Source organism: Neolamprologus brichardi, chromosome 23, assembly GCF_056152115.1.
Source record: "Neolamprologus brichardi isolate AB-2024 chromosome 23, ASM5615211v1, whole genome shotgun sequence".
Taxonomy (NCBI): Eukaryota; Metazoa; Chordata; class Actinopteri; order Cichliformes; family Cichlidae; genus Neolamprologus; species Neolamprologus brichardi.
The window spans coordinates 7,895,354-7,905,484 of record NC_142125.1 but is presented as its reverse complement, the minus strand read 5'-3'; the positions used below and the strand labels follow the sequence as shown (position 1 = coordinate 7,905,484).

The following is a 10,131-nucleotide window of genomic DNA, read 5'->3' as shown; positions in this document are numbered from 1 at the left end:
ATTGTGTTAATACAGTATGTGAAAATGAAAACATAACTGTAAATTCGGACACATGAGGTTGTGCCGAAAAGGATGATACCAAACAAGGCAAAGTAAATAGTTTTTAAAGGTAAAATGTAGAGGGAAAATCAAAAGTAGTTAAAAATAGCCAATTATACCCTGGACCCCAGAGGGTTAACAGTTTTTATTATTATTTTTTAAAGTAATGCAATAGTTACTTTTCAAGTAATTAATTACTTTTAGAATATTACTTTTAGAAACTCGTTACTAACTCAGTTACTTTTTTGAAGAAGTAACTAGTAACTATAATTAATTACTTTTTCAAAGTAACTTGCCCAACACTGGTCTTCACACACCATTCATTTGAAACATTTTATTGAACAGGCCAGGGCTGGGTCGGTAGTTCCGCTTCCCCTTCGCCATAGCGGAATTATCCAAGGGCCGAAAAGATAGAAGAAAAGTTGCACTGTAAATAGTTGGAGTAACCTTTGTACTAAGTTATTTATACGCCGGCTGTACCACCGGCTAGCCCTTGTTGCGGTGGAATAACTTTTAAAGGATATACAGACGTTTTGCACACCGTCGAGGATCGTTCTGGACTGAAGTTCCAATCAAGTTTAACTGGTGTGGATTCTCCGGTAAGCTTCTCTGCTCCTGCGTCGCCTTCTTTAGCTAAATAAAGCTCGTTTGTGCGGAATAGTTTGTGAATTGGTATGTTTAGTGATTTCTAAAGCACCGCTTAACAGTGTTATTTTTGGGGGATCATGGGGAGGAACCTTCAAGCTTGGTTGTCAAGTTAGCGTTAGCTGAAAGCTCTATTTAAGGCTTGCAGTCGCTATTATAGCTTGCTAATGTTAGCTTCTGGCTAGCACACTTGTTGGCCAAGTAGTTATCCTAGCGTTAGCCCGCTAGCCGCCCCTGTTGTTACTCTCTTGAAGGGCATTTTGAGTAGACATTACAGTAAGAACACCGTTATATGGAAATATGTGGTTCATTCATGAGGTTGTGCTCGTACCTTATAAACCTTAAAATGAAGAAAGTAGGTGCAAGCTTTTCATTTTTGTGCACTAGATAAGGAGCAACTTCGTTCTTTGATTGTCATCTGGGCTCCTCTTCCACCTTTCAGATGTTAAAATACGAGCTGATTATTCGAGTTAGTCTGCTGTGTATCATGCTTATGTTTATTCTTGGGTACCCCTGTCGACTCTATGCGCAGTTAACTTTGTAAAGTTGGTGCAGCAGGTCTCTGCAGCAGCTTTTTCACAAATACAGAGAAAGTGTGATGTCTCTGAAAACATGTCAGGCTTTGTGTAGGCTTTTCTGTCTGCTCAGGGTTCTTACGAAACATTACACCTTCCAATGTTCCTACTTATTGAACCTCTGTAGCACATTTAACTTATTATTTTATTATAGAGGGTGTTTGCTTTCTTGTCACTACACCCTGTTGTATTTCTAGCTTTATTACAGCGTAGTTATACTCTTTCATATATCTGTTTTTTGTCCAGGTACTTCTTGGTGTTTTCTTTCTCCTGCAGTGCATGAACACACTAGTGTCTCATGCTGATGTGAGCGCCGCCTTCCTCCCTCACCACTTACTATCCTCACACGCTGTATTCCTGTCCCGGTTAGCCCTGTGAGGCTTGTAACCATCTTCTGGCCATGTGTGATAACGGAGATCCTGAGGATAAACCCCCTGCCCCTCCGGTCAGGATGAGCAGCACTATCTTCAGCACTGGCTCTGGCAAAGACTCACTTTCGGCCAACCACAGCTCTAAACCGTTGCCTTCTGTGCCTGAGGAGAGGAAGCGCAATAAGATCATCTCAATCTTCTCTGGGGCTGAAAAAAGTGAGATAAAAAGATTAAAAGTTTGGTCTAAAATAAGTTCAAGTCTAGTGTTTGTAGCGAGTGTTGTCCTGGTCAATTTGGATAAAGGTTCATTTAATTTCAGGTGGTAGGAAGAAAGATCGAGACAAAGAGCGACCAGAAATCTCACCGCCTTCAGATTTTGAACATACCATACATGTTGGGTTTGACGCTGTAACAGGGGAGTTCACGGTGAGTTTGTTGTTTGGTTATTTTCATTTTTCACTCACTAAACTCTGCTCTTTTGTTACCAAAGCACAGCATGTCCTTTAGATTAGAGCTTACATTATTGGACACATTTTCCTTTCTGTTTTTAATACATAGGGTATGCCAGAGCAATGGGCTCGACTACTCCAGACGTCAAACATTACCAAGTCAGAGCAGAAGAAAAACCCACAGGCTGTGCTTGATGTCCTTAAGTTCTATGACTCTACAGGCAACGGTCGCCAGAAGTACCTCAGCTTCTCATCCTCTGGTGAGAATGTTATGTTTTTGGTACCCTATTTAGGGGTAAACTGATCACGGAGTGTCACAGCTTAATGACACTCAGACTTTGAGTTTTAAATTGACTATACCTCCATGGTTACTAAAAACACACTTTTTTTTAATTCACAGAAAAAGACACATTTACAGTAGGGCCTCAGTCCGTAAGTATCTTGGGACTTTTAAAAGGTATGTTTTTATATATTTGTTTTGTCTAATACATGTTAACAAAATCTGCTGTGACTTTATACCAGGCTGCCAAAAAAGGCACTGAACCCTCATCTCCAAACATCAAAGACATCGATGATGATGACGATGATGAAGCGCCTCCACCAGTTGTGGCACCAAGACCAGAACACACAAAGAGTGTAAGTCACCTGCAAGACGTTGGCCTTACTGCGTAACGATTATTATCAGAATTCATTATAAGATATTTTTATTTCAACTTCTAATTCTAATGATTTTGTTTTTCCTTTTTTAAATAACAATTTAAAAATAATCTTGATCTTTGGCTAATGTTTGTTGTATTTTGCAGGTATATACTCGCTCTGTCATCGACCCCATCCCTGCTCCAAGCACGTGTCCGGACGGAGATGTGGCCTCCAAGGCTGCAGACAGGCAAAAAAGGAAGGGCAAGATGTCAGACGAAGAGATCATGGACAAACTGAGTAAATTTTTCTTACTTCATCATTAGTCTCGCATAAATACAGTAGACATAATTCATTTTTCCTGTCACTTCCATTTGCCATTTTCTTTTAACACATGTTTTAAATGTGGTTTACAGGAACCATAGTCAGTATTGGGGATCCCAAGAAGAAGTACACCCGATATGAAAAGATTGGCCAGGGGTGAGTTACTTTTTATATTACAGTTTTAATTGTTTATGTTATAAAACAGGCAGTTGATTTTCAATCTATATTGTCCAGACCTAAGTAATTATTTACAGCGAATAGCCTTTTTGATATCAGATTGTAGGGCTTGATCAATATTAGCCATTTGCATATACATAGCATATACATAACATTTCGAATGGCTGAAATGCAAAATTAGAAAGTGAGGAAGCGATAGGAAACACACACTTGGTCCACGTTAGTAGTGCTGATACTGAATAGTTTATTCGTCAGAGGCCGCTCTACAAGTTTCCTCTTGGGAGCAAGTGTTTGAAATGCCACAAGCAACGTAAATGAGTAATTCACATCTGCTTGTAACTGTATGAACAAGTTTGTTTTTAAAATGGACTGTTATATTATCTTAGCAGGGACTGATATATTAACTAATAAATAACAATGAAAGTTTGTTTGCTGTATCTGAAAGAAACGGTATCAGTTGATATGCGATATGAGATTTTTAAATCACCAGAGATTGGTATTGTTCAGTCTCTTGTAGATACTCACAATAGGAGGAGCTGAGTTTTAAACTGGTGAAGTTATTTACTGGCAAATTTTGCCAGGAGGGCGGTATTGTCTGTAACAGTTTCACCGTTTCTAGTTTGACAAGTTCTTTTTTTTCTGTTGTGAAAAGGCCCTGGAGCAATGTTACCATGAGAAAAATAGTAGTAGACTAATAACTTTCATTATTAATAGCAGATGTGTCATATTATTAATGTTGATTAATATGTTTAATGTTTTAAAATCCCTTGTTTCTCCAGAGCAGGATTTTTAAAAGCTTTTTCCAGAAGGTGTTATAAAAACAAAACAGTATAGCAGTTTGACTCTGTTTTTACTTCTGATCATCCCACCCCAAAACAGAAAGTGAAATTTCACAACCAGCTTTTAGTTCGGAGAATCTTCAGCATCGGATTTAATGTCAAAGTTTACTTTATAAGATCGACAAGTTATTTATAAGTGACACATGAATACTTGTGTTTCTCAGGTAGTACATTCCTAATCAAGATGTGATTCCTCTCAATTCATACAAACATAAATTCTCTTCAGTATTACTGACTTTAAGTAAAACATTTAGTGAGTAAAAATGCATTTGAAGAATAATTGTGAGTGTATAGTTTCTTAGAATATGTGTTGAAGTAAATAAATAATCTTCCTCTTTTTACAGGGCATCAGGAACAGTATTCACAGCCATTGATGTATCCACAGGACAGGAGGTAAAGACTAAATCAGTAATGGACTAGGTGGTGTCACAAAAATGAAAAATAATAAGGATCATAGCAAGCGGGGCTGAGTGACAAGCTAAAGCCATTTTTGAAAGGATTGGACTGCACCTTTTTGTTTATTTTTTATTATTTGCTTATAAAAATGATTGTGAGGCAGCTGGTAGTTACTAAAAATTTGGGTGGTAATACGTAGGTGCACAGTTTTAGTTTATAGTGAGCAGATGAACACTGAACATGTTGTAGCTAGAAAGAGCTTTTAGGGAGTTTTACTAGAGAGATAACATGGTGAAGGTGTTCAGGTGGTACATTTGAGACGTTGCTGTGGAGTGAAGTTTGTAATGATCTGGGTTGCCAGGAATTTTGTAAGTGTTGTGAGTAGTTGGCTGTGTAGCCAGAATAACAGGGAGACCCATCCAAACAACTTTAAAGTGAGAACTGCAATGTGTTGGGTCTCCATCAATGCACCTGACAAGTAGATCTGATGAACGATGTACTTTATTTATCCCCAGAAATGATAAATTATTGTGTCATAGTAGCCACAAATATGAAAAGCAATCTAGCTCAATAAAAAACAAAGTTTTATTATTTTAATTGTAGCAAACAAAAAATGAAGAAGTTGAATTAAGTTAAACTGAGCAAGAGCTATCTGTAATGCAACAAGAAGTATCTAAAGTCCAGCATCTGCACCAACCACTAAATCCACTAAACTGCTTAGAAACTCATTTTATCTCTTAAAGGCATATGCATTTGTGTTTTTTTTTACTTTGTCTTTCATAGGTTACTGTGTGACGCTTTACATTAGGAGGAAATTTTTTTGAATGTTAAACCTAGAGTGAACTAAAGGTCATATATGTTTTTTCACACTGCCAGGTCGCCATTAAACAGATCAACTTACAAAAGCAGCCGAAGAAGGAGCTGATCATCAACGAGATTCTAGTGATGAAGGAGCTCAAGAACCCAAACATTGTCAACTTTTTAGACAGGTGAGAGTGAACGTAAACCTACAGCCTGGCAGGTTTTTAAACTTTTTTACTGTACTTTTTGTCCGATTGTTCACATGCGTTTGTTTTATGTGCCAGTTTCCTGATGGGGGAGGAGTTATTTGTGGTGATGGAATATCTTGCTGGTGGCTCGCTGACAGATGTGGTTACAGAGACCTGCATGGATGAGGCCCAGATAGCTGCTGTCTGCCGAGAGGTACGTTACATTTTGCAGTCCTGTAAAACAAACTGACCCCCACTTTATGTAAAAGGTATAATAAAAAACGCCATCTTTCCCTCTCTCAATTCTTTTTTTCACCCAGTGTTTACAAGCATTGGATTTCCTACACGCAAATCAGGTCATCCACAGAGACATCAAAAGTGACAATGTGCTGCTTGGGATGGATGGTTCTGTCAAGCTGAGTGAGTCCTGTGCTGTAATTATGATAAATATTGCATTGTTAAATCCTTCCGGTGTAAATTGTTTCACTCTTCTTCATGTCTTCGACAGCCGATTTTGGCTTTTGCGCCCAGATCACTCCAGAGCAGAGCAAACGCAGCACCATGGTAGGCACGCCTTACTGGATGGCTCCTGAAGTGGTGACCAGAAAGGCTTATGGGCCTAAAGTAGATATTTGGTCACTGGGTATTATGGCCATTGAGATGGTTGAAGGAGAACCTCCCTACCTGAATGAGAATCCACTACGAGTGAGTGCAGAACACTTTCACACATTTTAGTTTAGACACCTTTAATATAGTGTAGAGCAGCATAGGGAAATATATACCATTTTTAAATGAAATGTTTCCAATTTATTCATCTGTACAGTGTCTACAAGGTCACAGTAAATCACTTAAAACTGAATCGGTGATTTGTGTCTGTCAGACTTTTGGTGTAGTTAGAAAATAACTGTGGGCCATAGACTCCCATGATTCAACAGAAAAGCAGGATAAACACTTAGACACTTAGTCTTTGTTTATTTTTAACGTTTTCTGATTTTACACCCTGCTCCTTTTTACCACTATAATGAACTTTATTACCCTATATTTCACACTTTGCTTTTTCTGACTTTGTCGCTCTTGGTCTGTTTACTTTATAAGTGACAAGCTGCACTTCTTGTGTGGAATGTGCTCATGTGGATTGGAATATCCCCAGGCAGATATAGAAAGTTGTGCAGCATTAACTTTTGTAGCACATTTCCCACTCAGCCAGTTTGACTTGATTCATTTCCTTCAAGTGTGTTGTTTCCCAAAACTCTGCTTTAAAGTTTTTGTTTGTTTGTCTCTTCCCCTTTGGCAGGCATTATACCTAATTGCTACAAATGGCACACCTGAGCTTCAGAATCCTGAGAAGCTGTCTCCAATTTTCAGAGATTTTCTAAACCTGTGCCTGGAAATGGATGTAGAGAAAAGAGGCAGTGGCAAAGAGCTCCTGCAGGTTACAAACGTTTCCAGTTCTTGGCTACTCTTTGAACTCTTCAGTGTTTTACTTTGTTTGTGTTTCAGGCCAGTAATATTCTCTTTTCACGTCCACATGTTTTTCAGCATCCATTTTTGAAGCTGGCGAAACCCCTCTCCAGTCTCACACCTCTCATCTTGGCAGCCAAGGAGGCCATGAAGAGCAATCGTTAGCTGATGAAAGTAGCTATCCTGCCTTCCCATGCTGTGCACAGATATGTGCCAACTATTTAGATATTGTGCCAGACAATAGGCTGAGAGTGGTGTGCCACTCTTGATGCACCAGCCTTATAAGCCCTGACAAACCTCACTGTGAAGAAGACCAAAAATCTAGAGCACAACCCCACCGCTGTCCATATGAACTCTATTCATTCTCAGATGTCAGAAGACAAGTCAAACTCAAGTGCGTAGTATCAGAGTCGGGCATAGTTAATTTTGTACATCAACTCTTCTGGTGATAAGTTAGGGCTAGGCTTGTATTTAACTTGGAATGAAGAAGATGCCTAGTTCTACTTAGTTTTTTTAATCAACTGCCTTAAACAAATGCAAAATGTTGCCTAATGTATTGTTGATTGTCTCAGTGTCTCTCTTCCCATGATTTTTACTACCTTTGTAATTGATCTTTTCAGCTTGTTGGTGTCTTAGTTATTTTGATACTTGAATTTTATGTTTGTCCCCCTTCTTGTCACATATTGTCTCATTCAGTGAACACTTGTGCTATTTCCACATCCACCCATTGTTTAAGGACATTTCTTTTATTGGTTTTATAGGAAACATTTCAGTGGAGTCATCATCATGAACATGTGTTGTGATTATGTCGTTCTACATTTGTTACACACAACAGAGCTACTGTACCTGTTCTTCCCCTGTATCTTTATAGTCTCCTGATACCAGAGGCGCACCTTACAGGTAAATTAAAATGTTAGATTGACAGGGTTTCTACTTTCTTCTCTGTTGTTATTAAAAATGAGTATTGTATGTTGAACTCTGTCCTTTGTGTTCGTGTTGACTAAACAAATGCTCTTGTTTTTCCATGTGTATATTGTGTACTTAACTAGTTTGAAAAACGTGACCATATGATACTGGTTGGATACAAAGGCTGGTAAAGACAATTTGTTAACGGTTTCACTTCTGGACAACTAACAACTTTGTCTGCACACTCAAATAAATTCAACTGTTTTTACTTTTGTGATTTGGGTGTGAATGTGATTGATGTGTAAAGAGATCATCCGTTACTTCGTAAGCCACACAAAGTCAAAGTAGTATAGAACAAGAATTACAAGCCCTGCAATTAATTGGTTGTAGAATCAATGAATAATTTCTCTGTAATATGGTTTGATGTTGATATAACTAAACTACAAAGATACAAGATGCTTGTCGGCTCTTTGAATGGTTGTAGACAGTTAATTCCTAATCGGATGATTTTGTGTTTTTGATTTTCCGAGGTGTGAATCACGTTGTGTGGCTTTATTTTGAAGGATTAACCCGGAAGTATATCAGTTGTAGCTACTTGCAGAGGGTCATACTGCTGTGGTTAGAAGTAAATCGCTGTTACTATTAGGGCTAATTTGTTATCTGACTTTTGTGTGCAATGGCGCTCCACTTGAAAGACAAAGAAGCTTACCAGAGACTGAACTACCTTTACCAGGTTGGAGAAAGTTTTAGTTAATTATTGTCACGATGCTTCCAGCTACAGTCACATGCTACATAAATGCTAGCATGCTCTCTGTTTTGAATGTGGTCGCTCAGCTGGTTTCTTACGTTTTTCCACAGGCTGCACATTGTGTTTTAGCTGAAAATCCGGGAAATGTGGAGCTGGGTCGTTTCTACTGCTTCTCACAGAAGACGATTGCAAAGCGTCTCGTTCTCAGACAGTAAGTTGAGAGTTGAGATGATAATCACGTGTACTTAAATACTGATTTTTAACAAATCCCGTTGATCACATTGTCTGGGGAGCAAAAGAGTAATGCAGGATATTTCGGCGTGCCACAGAGCTCCCTTTAGATCAAGTATTGAACTACTGAGATGAAAATGTCAGTTTTTTTAAAAAAAAAAACAAACAAGTTATTGAAATAGTGTTAAATATACGATACCGTACGAACTACACAAGCGCACATAAGGACCAGCAGCTCAGTTAGCATTTGTCTGGAACATCTGCCACGTTTACCCTGCTGCATTCACAAATGAGAGCAGGCTCACACTGAGAATGTGTGGACAAGTGTTATAATGTTAATGTGTAGCTGTGTGAAGATTCACATATATTTACATGAGACTGGTCTTGGAGCTGATGGACAGTAGTAAAATCAGAATGTACTTAAAGATGGACTAACATTTTAATGTTTCAATTTATGTAGAGATCCATCGGTGAAGAGGACATTGTGCAAGAGGTGCTGCTCGTTGCTCATCCCAGGTGTAACTGCTACAACAAGACAAAAACGTAAGCCCCTATTATCTTTCAATCCCTACTTAATGTAGGCTGTCACTTTCTGTCCTGCGTTTCAGAAATGGTTGATAATAAATAAATATTAAAAATTTACTTATTTATTTATTTAAACTGAATTTCTTTAATAAGGAAAAAACAGCAAAACTCGTTTTACCGTGATGAGATGTCTCAGTTGTGGACAGAGGAAGACCTTACTGAATAATCCAGATTACTGTTTATGGGCAGACCGAGCCGAGGCTCAGCTGGAGCAGCAAAAGCAGAAAGGTGACAAACTTAAAACTTATATTTAAGACGAAACATACCCTAACACAATATGTCTTATATAAGCATGCTGCCAAATTCAGTAATTAAGAAATTCATGTTTGCTTGCACGGAACTTTTATGACAAAAAATTTGTGCTGATTGTTTTTTCTCTCTCTCTTTCATACAGATTCAATCACTTCTGCTAAAAGTCAGCCAAAAGACACAAAGAATGACGAGTCACAGACATCAAAACTCAGTTCTGCTCCGGGTGCTACCAGCACGTAGCAGCCGTGGCTCTGCTCTATTTGCTTAACATATGAAGGACTGTTCTTAATAAAAGCTAATATATAGTTTTGTTGTGTCACATCCACCCACAGACTAGAGAAGGTTTTTTGAATGTTATTTAAATGAAATTACTTCTTTTAATTTTATTGACAGGGTTTTTTTGTAATTCTAACACTCTAACATTGCTAATTTTTGTCATATGTATCTTGTAAATTGTTTTGTTTTTTCCAAATAAAAACTTATGTCATGATTAAAAAAGAAACTGAGG

General features: G+C 38.2%; 2 protein-coding genes across 4 annotated transcripts; both read left to right on the top strand.

The window, feature by feature from the left end:
* The first annotated feature begins 396 nt into the window (after window positions 1-396).
* pak2b (p21 protein (Cdc42/Rac)-activated kinase 2b) lies at window positions 397-8,075 on the top strand. 3 transcript variants are annotated; one of them, XM_035907560.2, is made up of 15 exons: window positions 397-638; window positions 1,536-1,846; window positions 1,950-2,056; window positions 2,189-2,339; window positions 2,480-2,511; window positions 2,602-2,715; window positions 2,883-3,015; window positions 3,132-3,195; window positions 4,400-4,448; window positions 5,328-5,440; window positions 5,537-5,654; window positions 5,761-5,860; window positions 5,949-6,145; window positions 6,735-6,872; window positions 6,980-8,075. In XM_035907560.2, exons 2-15 carry the CDS (start codon window positions 1,660-1,662, stop codon window positions 7,064-7,066), a joined length of 1,590 nt encoding a protein of 529 aa, XP_035763453.2. In that variant the 5' UTR covers window positions 397-638; window positions 1,536-1,659; the 3' UTR covers window positions 7,067-8,075. The 3 variants fall into 3 exon arrangements, with proteins under 3 accessions (XP_035763453.2, XP_006790222.2, XP_087692371.1); XM_006790159.3 differs by having other exon boundaries at window positions 1,506-1,846; XM_087836245.1 differs by lacking the exon at window positions 397-638 and adding an exon at window positions 696-711.
* Window positions 8,076-8,395: 320 nt separating this feature from the next.
* On the top strand, window positions 8,396-10,124 carry rpp21 (ribonuclease P subunit p21). Its single transcript, XM_006790158.3, has 5 exons — window positions 8,396-8,540; window positions 8,666-8,766; window positions 9,247-9,329; window positions 9,465-9,599; window positions 9,766-10,124. Exons 1-5 carry the CDS (start codon window positions 8,484-8,486, stop codon window positions 9,861-9,863), a joined length of 474 nt encoding a protein of 157 aa, XP_006790221.2. The 5' UTR covers window positions 8,396-8,483; the 3' UTR covers window positions 9,864-10,124.
* The last annotated feature ends 7 nt before the right edge of the window (window positions 10,125-10,131 follow it).

Bases quoted from the DNA above. Each gene is read 5' to 3' on its own strand.
- pak2b (XM_035907560.2), top strand. From the start codon at position 1,660: ATGTGTGATAACGGAGATCCTGAGGATAAACCCCCTGCCCCTCCGGTC. The intron at 5,441-5,536 runs GTGAGAGTGAAC...TTTATGTGCCAG, and splicing joins ATTGTCAACTTTTTAGACAG to TTTCCTGATGGGGGAGGAGT. The intron at 6,146-6,734 runs GTGAGTGCAGAA...CCCCTTTGGCAG, and splicing joins TGAATGAGAATCCACTACGA to GCATTATACCTAATTGCTAC.
- rpp21 (XM_006790158.3), top strand. From the start codon at position 8,484: ATGGCGCTCCACTTGAAAGACAAAGAAGCTTACCAGAGACTGAACTAC. The intron at 9,330-9,464 runs GTAAGCCCCTAT...TTCTTTAATAAG, and splicing joins TGCTACAACAAGACAAAAAC to GAAAAAACAGCAAAACTCGT. The intron at 9,600-9,765 runs GTGACAAACTTA...TCTTTCATACAG, and splicing joins GGAGCAGCAAAAGCAGAAAG to ATTCAATCACTTCTGCTAAA.